At 58.7% G+C, this 19,674-nt stretch overlaps 1 protein-coding gene across 8 annotated transcripts in view; it reads right to left on the reverse strand.

The window, feature by feature from the left end:
* Positions 1 to 19,674, reverse strand: part of SLC45A3 (solute carrier family 45 member 3) — a 19,879-nt gene continuing 205 nt past the window's right edge. The window contains exons 1-8 of one of the 8 annotated variants that reach the window (XM_038586042.1): positions 19,384 to 19,445; positions 17,185 to 17,274; positions 14,702 to 14,832; positions 12,368 to 12,451; positions 6,485 to 6,883; positions 4,854 to 5,636; positions 3,933 to 4,198; positions 1,342 to 1,779 (exon numbers count right to left, since the gene is read on the reverse strand). In XM_038586042.1, the coding sequence (XP_038441970.1) occupies positions 1,342 to 1,779; positions 3,933 to 4,198; positions 4,854 to 5,636; positions 6,485 to 6,656 (1,659 nt within the window). In that variant the 5' untranslated portion in view covers positions 6,657 to 6,883; positions 12,368 to 12,451; positions 14,702 to 14,832; positions 17,185 to 17,274; positions 19,384 to 19,445. Of the gene's footprint in view, positions 1,780 to 3,932; positions 4,199 to 4,853; positions 5,637 to 6,484; positions 6,884 to 12,367; positions 12,452 to 14,701; positions 14,833 to 17,184; positions 17,275 to 19,383; positions 19,449 to 19,674 lie in introns of those variants that run through there. The other 7 variants (XM_038586047.1, XM_038586045.1, XM_038586048.1 and 4 more) reach the window with 7 other exon arrangements.

A 19,674-nucleotide genomic window follows, 5' to 3' on the forward strand; every position in this document is an offset into this window, starting at 1 on the left:
TGAAACATATAAGAAGCCTTTAATTTCATCACCATAAACATTATACTCTGATTGCTCACATACAGTATAAAATATTTACTCCACTAAATAAATAAGACATAACATTATTGCAAACGGCACTTAAACCCCCAAGAGATAAGACCTCCTTAGCCTAGGCAGGGGGTACTCCTGAGTTTCTGTGCGAGATTCCCCAAGCACAGATATGCCCTGGGGGCTGAGACGAATAAAAGCTTGAGCCAGAGCCACGCTCTGTGTGTCTGGTCCTGCAACAGCCCAAAAGAGGGGTGTGGAGCCAGTGGGGGAAAGGGGTGGGCGGCTCCTTCATCAGCCAAGCCCTAAGAGAGAGCAGAGGGGAGTAGAGGGTGGGAGGCAGGCTGAGCCAAGAGGGGAGAGGAGGCTAGGGAGGCAGCTGAGACCTGGAGCCCCACCTCCACCTATGTCCCCAGCTCCCCCCAGCCTTGAGTAACGAGATTTGGGATATCCACTGAGTTAAACAGGGCTTCCAAGTTCCTGGGTTAGGCATTCTGAGGTTAGACCAATCACCCAGGGGAAGACAATTCTGGCAATGCTCAGCCTAATAAACCAGCCATCTCTCAGGCCCATTGGGGAAATCACCTCTCAGAAACCAAGATGGCAGAGCTGGGAATTGATTCCTCTCTACTTAGTTAAATAAATAAGTTAAATATTTAAAGGCCTGTGTCCCTATGATGGCAACACAGGAGCCAACAAGCCACGTCCTGATAAAATGTGGCAGTGGGGGAAGAGTAGAAAGGCAGTGCTAAGCAGCCAGGTGGCTTCCTTTCTCCCCACCAGACTTTTACCCACAAATAACTTCCTTCTCACATCCTGCAGAGGAATTTCACACTAGAAACTTCCACGCAAGAGCAACATGGAGGGAATCTAAGGGATAAGGGGTTTGGAGGGGAGAGACCAGGTGGTTTACTCAGCTCTCCAAATTCCTTCACTGGGTATGTCTTGACACTGGCTGTGAGCCTTAAGGGCCTGGGTAATCCCCCTAGAGTCTTGCATTCCAGTGCAGGAGCCAGTGAAAGGCCCCACCCTCTGGCCTGCCTGTAGAAGTCCAGACTGAAGCCTGTGCGGACCAACACTCAGCCAGCCCTGAAGACAGGGAAGCCCCAGGCCCCCACCTGTGCCACTCGGCACCTTGTCACCACGGGGTGGCAGCAGAGAGCCATGCCACATTGGCAGCAACAGACCCTGGCAGAGGGGGAGCAGGGGTGCGGGCCTGACCCTAGGAGGCTACCTGGGGATGCACTGCGGGGGGGAGGGGGAGGCCAGGACCCAGGGAGGCAGGCCCGTCCTCAGCGGGTCAGAAGTACTCTACACTGAGTATTTGGCCAAGTCGCTCTTGTCAAACACTACCTGTGTAGCAAAATAAATGGCCACCAAACCAAGGCCCGCAGCCGACACCATGTAGGCAGTGACAGACTGGCTGAGCTGAACAATGGAGCCCATAAACAAGGACGGAGCCACCTGGGACAGCAGGAAGGCACTGTCCAGGATGGCAAGGTCCAGGCAGATGCCCCGGCCCGGAATGCCTCTGGCCTCGGGCGGCTCGCCCACCACCACACGCATGGAGACATCGCAGGCAGAGGCCCCGCACAGCACAGGTGGAGGTGGGAGGAGGCTGCTGCCTCCAGCACCCATGTGTCCATTGGGGAAGGGCGATCCGGTCTTGGGGCCCGATGGAAAGCTGGTCATCAGGCTGTCCTCGCTGGCACTGCTTCCAGCATCTCCTCGGTATTTGGGCAGGAAAACCTGGGGAATGGGGCAGAAAAATGGCAACAAGGATAGGTAGGTACCCAAGCATTAGGATCCCAGCTCCGAGAACAGATCCCGGCTTGGGAGAAACCAGGCAACCGGCCTTAATGACACCTGTGCAGCAGGTGAAAGCCAAGAAAGCCAAGCAGACCCTCCTTGGTCTAGTTAGGACTCTCCGCAGGGGCAGGGCATGAGGAGGGGACAAATCTGAAACCAAGAGTCTAGATCTCCTCTAGCCTCTCCTGGAACCAGAAGTGGCAGGCAAGCTCCTACTACAAGTCAGAAAGAGAACAGGAACAGGACCCCAGGGTAAAGAAAAAAGCCAGAATGAGGAGAGGTGAGAGAGACGTGTCAGAACAGAGGAACAAAACCCAAAGGCGGGGCCCCCGGTGACCTGAACCCACACACAGGCTCTCCTAAGCCTCCTACTTCCTGCCCCCCACCATTCTGCCTTGGGAAATCCTTCTCGACCTCGCAGAGAGAGGCTCTGCTCCTACGGGGTCCCAGGCCTACTGTGAGGTCCGTGGTCCCAGATGAGGGCAGGGAAGGTCCAGCAGACTCAGCCTGCAGGACAAGAGGAACAAGAGGAATCTCCCAGACTCCTATCGCCCAGCCATGCTAATGCTGAAGCCCTTCTTCCTATGCACCGTGCGCCTTAGACCAGGGTAGCCTGCCCCTGCCCAGAACCTCCTGCTTAAGGACGGGGCCAGAATTCATCCCCCACTGTCCCTGGGCCAGCTAGTGCCTTACACAGAAAGATTCTCGAGTTTGCTGCACTAGAGCCAGGACCCATGGCAGAGCTCAAAAGGGAAGCCGACAGCTCTTGGTACAGCCAGGAGGCAAGGCAAGTACAGACAGTGTATAGGGCCAAGGGTGCCATCAACTGCTGCTTGGAATGGGCCTATGGGACCTGTCCTCCCTGCCTGCCACCCCCGGAAAGACCAGTGAGGCTGGAGCCTCAAGAGGCCCCTAGGGATACACATGCTCCTCTGTCGGAGGGGAGGACCAGCCCCAGCATGTTCCCTGGCACGAGTCTATATGACCCAGCCTGGCCTCCAGACACCAGCCCCCAGGCCCCAGCCCCCAACTGGGGCGGCAGAAGAATAGAAGCTGACGAAGGTTATCAGTGGGCTGACAGGGATCTCAGGGACCAGGCCACCCCAACCAAAATCCTGGCCTCTCCCTCCACACACCCCACCCCTGCAGCTACCTATTCAATTAACCACCTTCCTAGCTAGGCATATCTCTGCTACATCATTCATGTCCTACAAGGGGCAGACATACATCTTTCCTATGATCCGGAAGCTCCATGAGGGCAGGCCTGCATCTCCTCCCTCAGGACACCCCAGCTTCTTACCCACTGGGCAGAGCTCTGCAGCCAGGGTTGTAGCTGGCTGAGGCCAGTGGAGGGGACGCAGGTGACCACACAGCTTTGGTCAGGAGACTTCCCATGGAACAGGGCCCCTGGAGGAGCTGGTTAGTGTGGGGCCAAGCAGGAAGGAGGCCCCCCAACTTACAGCAGCCAGGAGAGCGGTGTCAGGTATGCCAGGCTCAGAGATCCACCGTGGGGGCAGGGGAAGGGGACGGAGACAAAGATGTGAGGCAGGAAAAGAAAAGAGAGAATTAGGTAGAAAAAGAAGATAAACCAGAAAGAGAAGGGGCAGTGTGGAGCCTTCCCCATCTTGGAGACCAAGGCAGGGCAGGGGTCAGAGCAATGCCCCTCCCTGAACAGAGGGCTGCTGCCGACACCAAACCACCCCCACTGGGGCTGCTGAGGCTAGGTGCCAGAGGTCATGCGACGCACGCAGCCCCTGCCTCGGCCTGTAGAGCAACACAGGGCAACCCAGCCCGACTGCGGGCCTCCCCTGGCCTTCCTCTTCAGGATACCCAAGGAAGGATCGCGCGTTTCCTGCAATCATCCTCTCAAGCGCTCTAGAGTCCTGACACCAGGAAGTCATTCCCAGAATCTAATCTACAGCCTCCTTCCGCAGCCCACGTCTCCGGCCCTGGGCTACGCGGGCTTCCTCTCCAGTCCAAGGACTGGCCAGCGGCTGGGGCCGGCCGGGGCCTGGGCTGCCGCGTCTGCCCTCCGCCCCGCTCCACCCAGCGGCCGGACGAGTACCGAGTACCGAGTACCGGGTACCGAGTACCTGCTTCTCGCGGTGGTAGAGGGACGCCAGCGTGTAGGGCAGGATCTGCAGGGCGGAGAAGGTGAACCCGGTGAGGGCGGCCGAGGCGGTCACCACGGCCACGCTGCGCGACAGGCACATGGTGCCGGCAGCCACGGGGAAGGCTACCACGCTGGCCAGATAGACGGCCCGGGTGCCGAATCGCTGCACCAGCCGGTCCATGACCAGAGAGAAGAGCAGGGAGACGGCGCACTGCAGGAACAGCCCCAGGCTGCCCATCCGGACCCCTGCGGGTGGGGCAGAGGAGGGAGTCAGGCCCAGCAGGAGGAGGCCGTGCAGCCTGGGAAAGGCTCGGCGTGGGCACCTGCCAGCTGCACCTGCTGCGAACCCAACCGGGCTGGTTCCCGCCGTGCACACCCCCTCGCCCTTAGCAACCCGAGCCTGTGCTCTAACGGCCAAGCCTTGGGCTAAGGACGGAGGAAGGTGTTCTCGGGGTGTGGGGGGCCTCAGCCGGTGCTCAGCCACCAAGGGGGTGAGGGGAAACACAGAGGGCCGCCCTCGGCTCCAGGCCCGCCCCGTGCGCCCGAGGGAAGATCTGGGGCCAGGGACCGCGGAAAGTCAACGGGGAGAGCAGCGGGCGCACTGAAGCTCGGCCAGGCGGACCTGACACCCGGCCTCAGCTCCTCTACCCCCCTGGACCTGACCGAAGCTTCCGAAGCTTCGCCTTTTTCTGTCAAACTGGGGCAATGACTCTGAGAAAACGCCCTGCAGCCGCCCCAGGTGCTATGGCTACGGCAGGCAGAGCGGCCCGGCACCCTGGGGACCTTGTGCACAGACCTGAGCCCAGGCACAGCTACCAGCCCACCCCAACTGCAGGCCTCCCCTGGGCTGGAGGGATCTCCCCCGCAGCCTCCTCCCTGCCCTCCAGCGCTGCAGCCTTACCCTCATCATAGTGTCTCCGGGCTTCGGTCCCCGGCTCGGCCCTGGGCACACCCTGGTACAGCCCCTCGCCCACAAAGTCCGTGTAGAAGAGCGTGAAGGTCATGAATGCCATCCAGCTGCACAGCTCGGCCACAAAGAGTCTGCGCAGGGTGCGGGGCACACGGCAACACAGCTGGTGCAGCCGGGGAAACAGGGCACCCAGGTTCCGGAAAGCCGGGCGGGCATGGCAGGGGCAGCAGTGTGGCACTGGGGGGACCGCCAGCCCCTCCGTGGGCTCGGTCGGACCCAGCGCTGCCTCCTCGGCCACAAACAGCGTGGCTGTCACGCAGGTGAGGAAGATGAGGGTGAGCAGGCCAAAGAGGCACTCCTCCTGAGTGCCCAGGTAGGGGGCCAGGGCGCTGGTGTCCCAGTCGATGGCCGGCAGAAGGTAGCCCAGGCAGCCCCCAAGGCTGATCATGAAGGCATAGACGGAGAAGGCCTGGCGGCAGTGGTCTGGGTCCCGGAAGAGGTCAGAGAGCAGGGCCTCCAGCGGAGTGAAGCATACCTGGCCACAGAAGTCCAGCAGCCCCACACCCAGGATCAGCAGCGCCAGCTCCAGGGGCCTGGTATCTGGGCACAGCAGCCCCGCCAGCCAGCCGGCCCTCGGGATGAGGAAGAGGCTCAGCAGGACGCCCAGGGACAGCGCCCAGATGAAGGGCCTCCGGCGACCATAGCGCCCACGCCAGTGGTCACTGGCTGAGCCCAGGAGTGGGACCGAGACAAGGCCCAGCACTGGACCGATGCCTGCAGGAAGGACAAGGAGTGATGAGCCAGAGGCTGGGGCCCCAAGGGGCTGTGGGGAAGGGGACCAACCTCCTGGGGAAGGATGGAAATGATCACGATCCTGTCACAGGCAAGGCCTTCGGTGCTGGACATACTGCGGAGTTTGTCTCACACACTCTAGTTTAGTCCTTGCAGCTAGGATCACTAATGCCCCATCTGCATTCAGATGGGTGAACTGATGCCCAGAACAACTGCACAGGCACTGAGGTGGGGCAAGAGGGGTAGTTTCCAAAGGGAGTCTGACTCCAGAGCCCATGATCCCAGGAGCCACCCCATGGTGACCATTTGCCTTCTATGGCTTTTGCAAAACACGGGCTGGGCTCTGCAGTCAAGAGCCCAGCCCGTGCTCTAGGGGTAAGAAAGAGCCCCAGCTGGGAGACCCTGATCCTACTAATCAGTAGCCAGCCTTCTGGCCTGGCTAAGTCACCCAACCACGTCTCAGCCTCCATTACCTCCTCTGTGAAATGGGGGACCTCAAAGTTTGTTGTAAGGATCAAATGCGTAACAGATATAAATTAGAAAAGGCAGTGGTGAAGAGCAGTGTCTCCTATGCGCCAGGTATTGTGTAGGGGCCCGGGGTATTGTGACCATGGAATGCCCACAGGCTCTTTACCCATTGCCCCCGACCCCAGCCCACGTCACCCCACTGTCACCCCTCTCCCCAGCAATGCCTGCCCACCCACCCACTGGCTCCATAGGCTCAGGACCAGCAGGCAGCTACCTCTCCTTCTTTGGGCAGAGGCACTGTTGCCCTGCTTCCTGGGTGTCCTGTATCTGGAACAGGAGGTTAGGAAGGTGTGGCGACTCACCTAGCACCATGGTCATGAACTTCTCTTCTACCCCCACTTCCAGCAGCAAAGGTGGCACGTAGGTGATACCTGCAGCCAGGCACACCTCCAGGCCGAAGGTCAGCAGGTTGACCAGCAAGAGCTGGGCTTTCCGATGCCGCAGCAGGCGGCTGGCCCACAGCCTCTGGACCATGGTAGGCCAGGCAGGGTAGGCTCTGGCCCCTTCACACACTCCGCCACTGCTGTGTCTCAGCCCTGCTCCAGACGCCCAGGCCTCTCTTCCTTGCTGCCACCGACTGTCCCGGCCTCAGCCACCGGCCCATTTCTGCCAGCCTTCTGTGCAGGTCCAGCGCCTCAGCCCATGCTAAATGCCTGTTGCCATGGGGTGTCTTGGCGGGGACATAGCTCATCACTCAGATCCTAAAAGGCCAGGGACAATCCAACACAGAGTGTTAAATCCTGGGAACCAGGCATCCAGGATTTGCTCTTAGTTCCCTGAGTCCTGTTCACTCCCAGGCTGACGGTGTGGCTGTGCCACCCCCTACTGCCAATCAGGAAATGCATGTTAATATTAGCCTAAGGCTGACATAACTAATAAGGTAAATATGATTTTTAAACCTCAGCATACTCCAGAGCCAAAGAGATGTCAGTTTTTTTCTGTTTTGGAATATCTTTGCCATTGCTCTTGCCTGCTGGTATGGAAAAAAGGAAAAAAACAAAAAAATCAAACCAACTGAATTCCCAGTTTCCCCAGGCTCTGTTATCAAGGTGCCTCTGGAGAGACCCTCTGCCAGGCCTGGTTTGTTTGCTTTTCTCTCTCCACTTCCCAAAGCTGGGCTGTTCAATCCCCCTTTGTTAGGAGTAGCACTTCCTATTCCGCACTGCCTGGCCACAAGCCACGTTGCACCATAACTGGAGCCCCCGAGGACGAGGACAAGGGGGAAGGGAGGAGAGGCCGTGGTTTGCTGGGCTGGGTTTTAACCTGTCATTGAAACCACTTGAAGAGGGCTCCCCTGGAGGAACCTAGGCCTGTAAACCTCTCCCTGGAGTTTCTCTCCGTGCTCAACATTGGTGGGGAAGAAACATTCCCACATGTAGCGCCCAACTGTCAGGGGACATGGGGCCTGTTCCCAGGTCCTGACCTCACAGGGGCATGAAACCGCACCACCTGGTGGCAACCATAATGACACCAGTGACCCAGCACTGGCAGGATGCCCTACCACTTTCCCAGCAGCCTCTTTCTGCTCTCAGCAGAGAAGTCCACGCAGCCCTTCCTGCTAGGCCGGCCCATGCATAGAGACCCACCCCGTGCCCCCCACCCCCAGGCAATTGGCGTCCAGGTCTTGCTTCCTGACAACAGTCCCCAATGCAGTCTGCTCTGTTTAGGAGTGACCACAAAAGAGGGATAATCAAGTCAGTCATGAAGAGGAGTATAGAAGGTGGGCCTTCATGAGAAAAGGTGAAAGTCCCCTGACTTGTCATTCACCCCAAAGAGGTGGGAACAGAACTTCCTGTGGAGCTCAGAGTGCCTTCCCCTGCCTCACTGATTCACTCTCATAAACACTGTGGAAGAGCACCGCTCCCGTGGAAGGGCACCGCTCCGTGGGAGAGCACCGCTCCCGTGGAAGGGCCCGGCTCCCGTGGAAGGGCACTGTTCCCGGGAAGGGGAAGGGCCCGGCTCCCAGCTAGCGTTCAGCCCCTTAGTCCTGCCCCGGCCCCTCCCCCACCGGAGTGGGGCACCGTCAGCCCTCATTCATTCCCGTCCAATCTCAGCATCTCATCATCTGCCACTTCAACTTCTTTTATCTCTTCAAATAACACTCGGGCGCCCAGGGCCTTGTGTGCTTAGAAGCACGTGGTAGGTGCCTTCTGAAATACGCTGCAGAGAAACCAGATGGCCATCAATCCCAGGTAAGATGCGCGTGTCCCGTAACCGCTTTCCTAGGCTTTGCAGCTGGCAGACCAGGACGGAAGGCTGGGCAACCAGCAGCCTCCTCCCCAAAGTTCTGCTGAGACCCAGGCCATCCACTTTGGGAAGGGGCATGAATTCCTATGGGGGTGCCATGGGGAGGAGGGTAACATACTGACCCCCGGGGTCCCCAAAGGGGCTGGGAGGGGGCCGCAGGTCAGCCCTAGTTGGGCAGTTCTGAGCCAAGCTCCTTCCCTGTCACTGCATCCCCCCCACAAGGAAGGCAGGAGATAGCACACAGACCAAGAGGGGGTGGTGGTCTCCAGCCCAGAGGGAGGGGCTCTGGGTCAAAAGGCTTCCAGCCCACTCTCCTCCCCACTCTTGGTCTGGGGAGGCCCTGGACACTCATCTGCTGTGGGTTAAGGGACCAGGTCCTCCCTGAGCAAACAGACTGTCAGACCCTGACTCACCCACATCCTGCCCCCATTCCCAAGCCCTCGCTGCTCCCTGTTGTTCAAAGTGAATTGCAGCTCTGCGCAAAAGACTAATCACCCCACCTGCCCTCTTCCCTTCCCTGACCCAGCCCCATGCTCCCAGGAAGAGGCAGGACACCCTCCTTAGCCCACAGGAGAGAAAGACAAAAAGACAAAAGGAGGGGATCCCTGGGTGGCTCAGCGGTTTAGTGCCTGCCTTCGGCCCAGGGCATGATCCTAGAATCCGGGGATGTAGTCCCACAGGGGGCTCCATGCAGGGAACCTCCTTCTCCCTCTGCCTGTGTCTCTGCCTCTCTCTCTCTGCACGTCTCTCATGAATAAATAAATAAAATCTTAAAAAAAAAAAAGGGCAGCCCGGGTGGCTTGGTGCCGCCTACGGCCCAGGATGTAATCCTGGGGACCTGGGATCGAGTCCTGCATCAGGCTCCCTGCGTGGGGCCTGCTTCTCCCTCTGCCTGTATCTCTGCCCACCCCCCTCTCTGTCTCTCATGAATAAATAAATAAAATTTTTTAAAAAAGACGAAAGGAGGTGAAGAGGGGAATTTCCCTCCATCCTCCCTCAGTGCAGATAGCTCATTAGCTGCCTGCCTCTCCCTCCTCTGGCCTGCATTCTCCTCCTCTTCACCAGGTAAGGGGGGGCTGGGTGCCAGGCCAGGAGAAGAAGTCTTTGAAAGGAGTAGGGTAGGAAGTGAGCCCAGCCCAGCACCCCTCTGTTCTTAGGCTGCAAAGCCCATCTTCCCTCTTTTGACTTGCACTGTGCCCCAAGGACTAGGGCACCCTTGCCACCCCTAGAGCTTATTCTTCCCAGCGCAGAACTGCCTAAGGAATTCCAAGCCCATAAGAATATTCTCCCTTCCAATGATTCCCCCCACCCAGGACGTTCCTCAGAGCCCCAGGCTCACCCACGTCAGCCCCACTCCAGGGTCCTTGGTGTGGAAGGAGCCACAAAGGACTCCCATGGTGCTAACCAGCCACCTGCCATCCCCCCAGGGCACGATCGTGAAGCTCAGGCCCTGCCCAGGCTTGTGCCCAGGCTCCAGGAGGTAGGAGAACAGAACCACTTTCCTGGCTATCACTCCCCCCTGCAGCCCAGGGACACGCTTCCCACCAAAGCTGACTGCTGGCACCCCGTTTGGGGCACTCCCCTGTCTTCCTCAGGAACACAGCAGGGAGACAGAGTTCAATTCTCCCCAACACCCTGCGGTGTCAGAGGTGTTTCTGACTCAAATCCTGTCCACTGTTCCTGGAGCACTCTGCCTGTCTGGCAAACAGAAGATCAACCAGAAGAGCTGCCTCCCAGGGCTCACCTGGTAGGGAGGAGGCGGGAAGAGGAGAGAGGTGAAGGTACCAAAAGGGGAGTGTGGCCTGACCTCCTGGAAGGAACAGCAGCCTTCAGGGAGGATGAGTCTCTCTCAAGCTCCAAGCATCTGTCCTCCAATGACAGGACAGCACAAAGGTTGGAAGAAACCCAAGACCTCCAGGAACCCCCGTGGAGCTCTGCCCCAAGCCACCTTTCCTCATCCCTGGGGGAGCAGAACCCAAGCACCCAGGCTGGGCCAGTCAGTGAGCCCAGCCCCACGTAGCAGGAGACCCAACGAGCAACCCTCTGGCACCCACCCCATCATGAGGGGCCTGGGAAACATTTACCCAAAGAACACAGCGCTGAAAGCAGCTTGGGGGTGGGCGGTGTGAGCCCTGAGGACACCCCATCCCCACCCACACCGAGGGAACCCTGGCCAGACCCCCCCACCAAGGAGGCAACCCCTCTAAAGTTTCAAAGCTGGCAGGGGCTGGGGGGGGGGCACTGCAGCACGGCCTCTCGGGCTGGAACACCCCACGCGGGGTTAGGCCACGGGCAAGCGTGGGGAAATGAAACCAAGCAGCCAGAGCAAACTTGGCCTGAACTTTCTCCAAAATTCAAAAGACAGAGTGAGGAGGTGGGAGGAGAAGCAGAGCCCACTCCCGGTCGCTCCCTGCGGGAAAGGAGGGTCAGAGGGACGCATAAAGAGGCCTTTGAGGGCTTTCAAAGGGGCTCCTGCCACCCTGACGACTGAGGTGGAGCTAGAGGGAGCGGATTCCCTGCGCTGACAGACAGAGGCCAGAGCAGCCGGCTGGGGGCAGCCCCGCCTCGGGCCAGTGTCAGGCAGCAATTCTATGGCCTCTTTATGCAGGCCTCGTCCCCCTACCCCGCCCAGGCACATCAAACGCGGGGCCCCCACCCTGACCCCAGCAGCTCGGCGACCCCCGTCCTCCCTCCACGCTCACAAAGAGGCCCAGCTTTCTCACACGCTCCTCTACCCTTCACAGCCCCCAGGCAGCCCCTCCTGCGGAGAAGGCAACGGGGTGGGGGGCTCCCTCCTGCAACAGTGACTCAGCTACAGAAAGGGGTGGAGGCCCTCCGGCCTGTCTCCCCAGCAGCCCCCCCATCTCCTGGGCTGTCGACACCTATCAGGCCACAGGCCAGTAAGGGGAGAGGGAGAAGCCCAGGTGGAGGCTACAAGGCTGCAGGGACGGGGGGACCCCCATTCCTCCACACGGGACTGGATCCTAGAATCCCATCCGAGCTGAGCTCTCCGGGCCCTCTAGGTTCCGGGGTTCACCAGCCCCGCATCTCTGTGACCCAACCCTTGCCTCAGTTCCAGGGGACAAATGTCCTTGGCCTTACCGGGTGAAAGCCAGCACACTGTACTCTCGAAATGAGCTCTACCCTCGCGGGGCCCTAGGGTACCCCAGAAAGAGGCAGTGCTGGCCAGCCAGGAGGCCTGCAAAGGCGCATCCTTGTGAGGCAGTAACTCCCATCTCAGCCCCAGGTCAGGGATGCGGTGCTGTGGGAGTGGCTACCTGGGCAGCTTGGGGAGGGGGGGGCGCAGGAGGAGACCCTGCCTGGGTTCAGCGCCTTCCTACCCACATTCCGTTTTTGGTTCTCCTTGGTTCTCGGGGCTCAAACTTCCACAGAAGTGAGAGTCTGCTCTCCCCAACTCCACCCTATAAAAAAGGCACTGATCTGCAGAAACCCCCCGGACACCCCGAAAGTCTGCTCAGAAGGCAACCCCTCACCCCCAGGGACTGTCAGGAGGAAGGGCTGGACGGAGGGGAGGGGGCTCCACCCCACCCCAGTCTCGCTCCCTAGCTCCTGCCTCCCCCAGGGCCCAGAGGCCAGGGATTTGGAGATCGCCCCGCTGCGCTGCCTTTTCTTCCCTCGGACTGGAAGCCTTCTGCTTAGCAGCTTGTCAGAGGGAGTGAGGGGGCTGCAGGCCGGGACACAATGGGGGATTACGGAGAAACCTCTCGGCCTGCAGAGTAATCCATCAAACTCTCTCCCGGCTGCCAGCCCCGGCCCCTTCCCACTCAATTCCCCTTCCAGCTGCCGCAGGCCTCCCACCCCCTCCGGCTCCTGAGCCCCGTCTTTGGGGGCGGCACAGAGAATCCCAGGCCCTGGGGGGGCAGAAGGGGCACACCGCAGACACTGGGAAAGGGGAGCGGCTCCCTCCCCCCACTCACCCCCAATGTGTGAAAACCCAACAGGTGGCAGTGGCTTGAGGAAAGTTGCTTTTGTTGCCCTGTCGGAGAGCCCCAGCCCCGCTTCTGAAAGGAAACAAATGCGCAGAGGTTGGGGGAAGGGGAGGGGGCTGGATGAGCAGGCGGGCAGGCAGTCCCCAAGCCCAATCTCATCTCCCCTCCCCTCTGCAATCCAGTTGACAGGAGTCCTGGGGCTGGCCTGACCCTCACCTTGGTTGGTCAGTCCCAGCCAGACTAAGCTGAGGTGAAGCACCTTCCCAAGGGATCACCTGGCCATTCCAGAGTGACAGGCTGCATGGACACACACCTGACTCAGGACAGTGACCTCCCACAACCAGACTTCCTTTCTGAGAACAGAGGCGACCCAAGGCCACACTGGGTCACCTTGACTAGTGCCCTGGGAACCAAGGCGACCGTACTCTTCGTCCTAGAGCTGTCTTCTAACCCAGGGACCGCCAGCTTCTGAACACTGGCGGTGCTGCAGGGTGGACCCTGGCATGCAGTCAGCCTGATTTGGGCTCATGTGCCAATTGCCCTCCCAATCCCTCCCACCCCGAGGAGGTGGGTACAAGGAGTACACACATTTGACAGGTGAGGAGACAAAGGAATACCATCCGCCTCCTAGACACAGCTCGTGGAAGTTCCCGGCAGCCCCTCCTTCAGCTGTCTGGGCTTCCTCAGCCCAGAAATCTGGCAGAGGGCTCTCTCAATCCCAAACAGGAGCACCAGAGGTCAGAGGGGGGCCCACTAGCCGCCTTTCTTCTCCAGTAGCATTCCCCTCTCACCCACGTGCCACCCACACCGGCACTAGCGCCCCTCTCAGCCCCCAGAGGCGAGAGGAATGCCAAGAATGTAAATGCCTCCCCAGGTGCTGGCTCCGACAGGTGAGGAGAGGTCACTGCATCAGACCTGCCTGCTGGCTGAGGCTGCAAAGGCAGATAGACGAGGAACAAACATCCCACAGTTATGAGACAAGGGTGGATCCCGTCCCCAGGGACAATAATCAGGGTGGCTGACACTGGCTAACTGTCCAGAAGGTGTCTGGCATGTGCTGGATACCTGACATACCTTCCTCTCTAATTCAACTGCTGCAGGGTGCTCTGAACTGTGAACCAGGACCATACAAGTCTACTTTTCAGCAACTTTTGCTGCTGTATAGCCTGGCCGGGCCATTTGACACACACCAGGGACTCACATGTGTAAAATGAGAACTAGTCCACACACTGTCTAAGGTTCTTTACAACTGTACAGCTAAATGCTCTCACACCCACCCGCCCCCCACTGCCCCAGCCTCAGGTATGGTGCTCTCCTTAGACAGGTGCCTCCTAAGTGCTCGCTGCCAAGCCACATGGCACTGGGGAGGGTGTCTCATAGCCTTCCACTGTAGAGAGGAACAGGGAACCAGGTGGCGAGGGGCTCCCCAACTGCACTTACCCCATCCTTTACCTGCCGCCACACTGCCCAACGGTTAGCAGCCACTTGAAACTGAGCCAAGTAACCGAGACATCTGGGGGCAGAGCTGCCCTCTTCCCTACTCCCTCCCACAGCTCGACTGTTCCTGGCAGAAATTGGTAAATTCTTTCTCTATTTGGGCCACAACAATTGCTTCCCTACAAAGTTGGGTAGCAATACCAAGAAACTCTTTGGTCCCAGGCGGGGAGAACAGGGAGCTTGGCACAGTCCTCCCGGCCCCTGAGAGGTGTCCTCCTCCTGCTGCCTACTCAGTCCCTTATAGCCCCTGCGAGGTGAAACCTAAGAGCCTCCCTCCTAGTGAATTTGAACTTTGCCAGCCAGCCAGATGGGGCAGCTCTCTCCATCCTGCAGAGCCGACCCTTGCCCCCTTCCTGCAGACTGGCTTCCCTTAGGAGGTGGAAGCACAGAGGCCAGAGGCCAGGGCACGCGGGGTTTGGGCAGATCTACCGATGAGCAGAACCCCAGGCTGGGAGTAGGACCAGGACGCTGGTCCTAACTCTGCTCTGTCCCACCTCTAGTCTCAAATTCAACGGTCTCTCAGGCCCTCTCAGCCCTGATATCCTAGGTTCTGTGACCAGTCCTATTTATCGTCCCAGGGCTATGGGCCAGACCTAGCCCTACGGAAACGTGTCTCAACAGCAGCCACTCAGTGGCGAGCAGGGTGCAAGGGGGCTCCAAAAAAGGACTCTTTTATTAAAGAGTCTGAGTTTGTCCACCCTTGGAGGAAGTATGCCTCAGTGCATGCAACCTATCCTCCCCCAAAGGAATGTCAAAGAGCGCTAAAACTAACTCCCTCACTCACCCACCCACCCACCCATCCAACACTTGCTGAGATCCAATTACCTGCAAGCCCACCGTGAAGGTGCTGGGGATACAGAAACAACTGCCTAAGGCCCCTTGTGGCAGTGCTGAGATACAAGTCGCTGGAGTTGGGGGCCCAAGGTGCAGGGCATCAACAGCTCTCCCAGGGCTTCCTGGAGGAAGAAACCATGTTGTGGAGTCTCATAAGATGAGTGGGTCAGAACCATGCAGAAAAGGGCAAAACACAGCCATTGGGGCCGGGCTCTTCTGCGCACACCTGCCTCTCCTTATGGCCCTTCCCTGGTGAGGTATGGTAGAAAGAATACCAGACCCAAATTGTGGCAATGCGTTTCTATCTCAGTTCTGGACCCAAGCTGGGGGAATTTATCAGCACCGGGCCTGATTTTCCTTCCAAAGTAGTCACCATGTTCCAATTACTTCCTTGGGATGCCTCCCCATTCACCTGACCCCTGTCCAGTTCAAATCCCATATCTCCTCCACAGCTCCCCTAGAATCCAAGCCATCAAGGATCCCCCCTTTCCTCCAAATCTTGCTGCCCTCAACAGGCAGCCCTCAGGGTTGGATAACTGCCAGTTGTCCTTCTGGTCTCCTTCCCCATCCCCCGCCCCACTAGCCCTTCAGCTCCTGGAAAGCAAAGGACCACAGTCCTTGTCCAGGACCTAGAAGGGGGAGTGCTCAATCAAAGGCCTTCCAAGTGAGGCTGAATCGGGATTCCTGTCTGATACAACGTGACCAGCCTGCCCAGGATTCAAATACCTCCCCACTCAAGGTATTTGGGTGCTCAGCTTTTTCCAGCAGCAGGACCCCGGAGTGGGGAGCTAGACTGCCACATCCCCAAAGATGGGCTGTGTGCTTCCAGCTTGGACACTGCTTGCCAGCTCAAAGGATATTCAAACTTAGGGTTTGGGGTGGAGCATGACAAAGAGCATTGGGAAAGGAGGGACTTTTCTCTGGCTGGCTGCTTCTGAGGGCAACTACCTGAAATTGGTAACTGAGGGACTATGGGCCATTAGACCAGGAGCTGGTCTCCAGCCCCTTTCTTGCGTCCCAGAGATAGCGATCTCCAGAATTAACAAAGGGAAAGGGAACAAACAAGTATTGAGCACCTGGTCTGTGCAGGCCACTTTGTTAAACAGACCTATCTCATTTAATCCTCATTGTAATATTGCAAGGTGAATATCATCCTCTCCATTTTACAGACACTAAAGTCAACAGGTGACGTAGGCCTGTCTCCAACATCAGAAGCAAGAAGCCCTTACAAGCCATTCAGGGTCAGGGGCAAAACTGTGGACCTCTTCCCTGGAGGAGGAAACACAGACCTCATAGTAGGAAAGGGATTAAATAGGAAGCTCTGGCCAGATATCAGGACCATCCCGGGATGGCTCGGTCAGCCCCCGCCCCCAAGCAGGGACACTTAATACACTAGACAAAGCTCCACACTCCAGCTCTATTGCTGGGAGTCAAGTGGCATCAGCATTTGAGATGCTGGGCCTGGCACCAACTGGTCCAGCCTCTCTGTCCTTGCTGCCCAGCAAACAGGGCCAATGACTATTCAAAGAAAGCCAGGCTGGGTTTTTCTTCTGGATATCAGAAAGCAATGCATCCCAAGGGCTGGGGTGGGGGGGAGGAGGACAGAGCAGAACCCCAACTTCAGTATGCCCCCTCCGCCTCATACAGTTTCCCTAAAAATCACAGCAAATAACCCTTCTGCGTAGAAAGCTCTTAATCTTTCAAGATACATATTCATCTCCATTGTCTCTTGGTATTCTCTTCCACCTTGAGGAGACAGGTAGGGCAGGGGTTTCTGGACTGATTAAAAAACAAGTCACACACACAGTACTGACGGAGGAGAGACCAGGATGTCCAGTCCTGGTGTGTTCTTTGCCCTAGACCACAAGTTCAACAGCAAGTAGGTCATTCACAGTTTATATATAGTTATATACGGTCTAATTCTCTTGCTCTGAGACTCTGGTTTCTAAGCATAAACCGCAAAGATTGCCTCCATTGTCACCAAATAACAGCAGCTGACATTTATCAGGCTCTTTTTACACACCCCTGCTGCGCTTGGAGCTTTACCTATATCAGCTCCTTTAATCCTCATGATACGGTGAGGCCGGTACTGTTACCGTCTTTTGACAGTGAAGGAAGTTTGAAGCACAGAGAAATTACTTGCACAAGAGGAAATGGGATTAAAATCAGGGCACCTGGATGCCAGAGGCCAGTCTCTTTGCTAGTCAGACAGGCTCCCGGAGGTCCAGGAGAACCTGCTCCCAAAGAAACAAGAGCAGACCCCAAGCACAGAGTCCCAGGCTAGGTGCTGCTACCCATCTGGCCCCGGGGGGAAAGACACAGTGTTAGCTAATGTTGAAGGACCATTTATTACCTAAAGCACAAAGTCCAGTGCTCTGTATATGTGATTTAATAAAGCTCTGTATTTGTCATATTGTATACATTTTATACAACCAGCTATTTATATTTCATAAACAAAAAAAGCTATGGGGCACCTGTCTGGCTTGGTCAGAAGAGCATACAAGTCTTGATCTCGGAGTCCTGAGTTTGAGCTCCAAATGGGGTGTAGAGCCTAAATAAATAAACTTAAAAAAAAAAAAGGCTGTCTTTACAACTTTATCATTATTACTATCAGCCCCATTTTGCAGCCAGATATACAGAGGCTTTGAAGAGGTTAAGTAACTTGCCCAACATTCCACAGCTAGCGGAGCATCCAAGATATAAACCTTGTCTTTCTGACAATCTAGGTTTTTACCCATAAGGTTGTGTTGTCAGGCTCAAATCATCCAAACGCTAGTACTTAATTTCACCTTCAGAGTCCTTAGACCATCCCCATCTTTCCGCCTTGTTCCTTCAGAGCCCTGCCCCGGCTGAGAGGGGCCTCCACTCCATCCTTCCACTCCCTAGTGGTCTGTTAAGACCTCCAGTGGGTCACCAAGAATCACTGTGCAGCTCCTCCTCCTCCTTCAGGATACCCCAGAGAGCCAGGAGGGGCAGGGGAGTTCAAGGCACACTCCATGACTACACAGGAAAACTTCCCCTCACACACCCCACACACATGCTCTAATTGGGGCCTGTATGTCCACAGCTGTACATTCATCCACAGCTGTATTTTTCTCTTCCTACTCATCCTGCTGACTCAAGCTCCATTTTTCTGAGCACTTTTAGAAAAACAGAGTCCTGGCTCCATGGCAGGCCTGGGGGGGAGGAGATAAGGAAGGAATGAGGGGATGGGACCCATCCAACAGAAGGGCCTGTGACCTCAAATACCGCAGCACTCACTCCCTAGGAGAAGCTGCTCTATGCTTTTCCCCAGGCTTCCCTTCCAGCCTTACCTCTGGGCCCCCCCCTCCCTCCCCCCATGTGCCAGTCTGCTTCCCAAGCCTTGAGCAGGTGAGCCCACACCAAGTTCTGTATTGTTCTGAAAGGAGATCCGCTAAGTGCAGGAGGAAAGCGGCCAGAAGCCCCCGGGGGCCTCACCCCAGCCCTGAGCAATGCTTCCAAGAGCCCAGTAAGGGTCACTCTGGGCCTGGGCGCGCTGGCTATTCCCGCCTGCAGACTGCAGGGCAGAAAAACAGCAGCTGGGCTATTCTTAGTGTCCGCTCCACTGGGATCAGGTCTGTGTAACAGCTGAAGGGCAAGTCCTCACCAGGTACCCACCATGCCAAACCCCTCCCTAACCCCAACTCTGGCCCCTGGAGAAAGGAGGAAGCAGGGTGGCAGGAGTGGCCCGCGGGGGAGGGGGAAAAGCTGAGCAAGGCAAGAGCGTCCGTGAGGAAGATGGAAGCTGATTCAGAGGTCAAGGGCAGAAGCAAGTCAGGGGGGTTCTTGTGCTTGAGGGGGACAGCGGGCCACGGGCAGGGCTGGCTCTCACTCGGGAGGAAGGCACAGGTTTCCAGGGAGCTCGTGCAGCAGGCCACGCTGCTGCTAAGCCTCTGCAGAGCCCGGGAGGCCACCGCGGATGCCCGGGTACCACCTCCTCGCACCTGTCTGCAGGTCTCCGCGTGGCCACCGTCCCCACCTGAGAGCCCCGGGAGGCGCGGAGGAAAGGGCCTCTGCTGTCCCTCCTGCCCTGGAGGACGGCCGAGGCGGGCAGCCGGGGGCGGAGGAACCCACACACCCGCGCCCGCCAGCCTCAACTGCCCGCCCCGCGCCCCGCGCCCCGCGCCCCGCGCCGAGACTCGCGTCCGGGAGCGCTCGCTCCCCTTTCCCTCCCCGACCACCCGGACCCCGGCCCCGGCGAGCGGCATCGCGGCATCCCCGCATCCCCGCATCCCCGCGTCCCCGCATCCCCGCATCCCGGCCGCGGGCCCCTTTCCCGGCTCCCCAGCCCCAGCCCCGGACTGTGCGCGCCGCGGTGACTCATCCCGTCCCTTTCCGGTGAAGCCGAGACAAGGGAAGAAAATAAATGCAACTTTCCAAAGAAAACTCTGACGCCGGAGCTGCAACCGGGGCGAGCGGCCCGGCCCGGGGCTCCCGGGAGGGCCCGCTCCCCCGCTCCCCGCTCCCCGCCGCGCGGCCCGGCCCGGCCCGACCCGGGGGCACCCGGCGCTCCCGCCCTCGGCGCTGCTCGGACCCCGCTGCTGGACGCGGGGCGCGCCCGGGACCCGCCACCTCCCCCGGCGTCGCGCGGGGCGCAGAACCCGCCCCCGCGGCGCCCCCCGCGGCCCCCGGAGAGAGGGGCGCGCGCCTACCTGGCCGAGGCGTGCGGCTGTCACCGGGCCCGGCCCCCGCCCCCGCCCCCGCCCCCGCCTCCCGCCTCCCGCCTCCTCCCGCCGCGCGCCTGCCGCCGCTTTTAAATCTCCAGGTGGCTCGGCGGGGGGAGGGAGCATGCGCGCTGGGGCTGCGGAGGGGCGGGGCGGGGCGGGGCTGCGGGCGCGGAGCCGCGGGCCGCGGCGGGGCGGGTCCCCGGGGGGCCTCGGAGCCGTCTCTGGAGCCGCGACCCCCACGGGCAGCCCCCGCGTGGCTCCCCGGCTGCCCTGTCA

The sequence above is a fragment of the Canis lupus genome, chromosome 38 (genome assembly GCF_011100685.1).
Source record: "Canis lupus familiaris isolate Mischka breed German Shepherd chromosome 38, alternate assembly UU_Cfam_GSD_1.0, whole genome shotgun sequence".
NCBI lineage: Eukaryota > Metazoa > Chordata > Mammalia > Carnivora > Canidae > Canis > Canis lupus.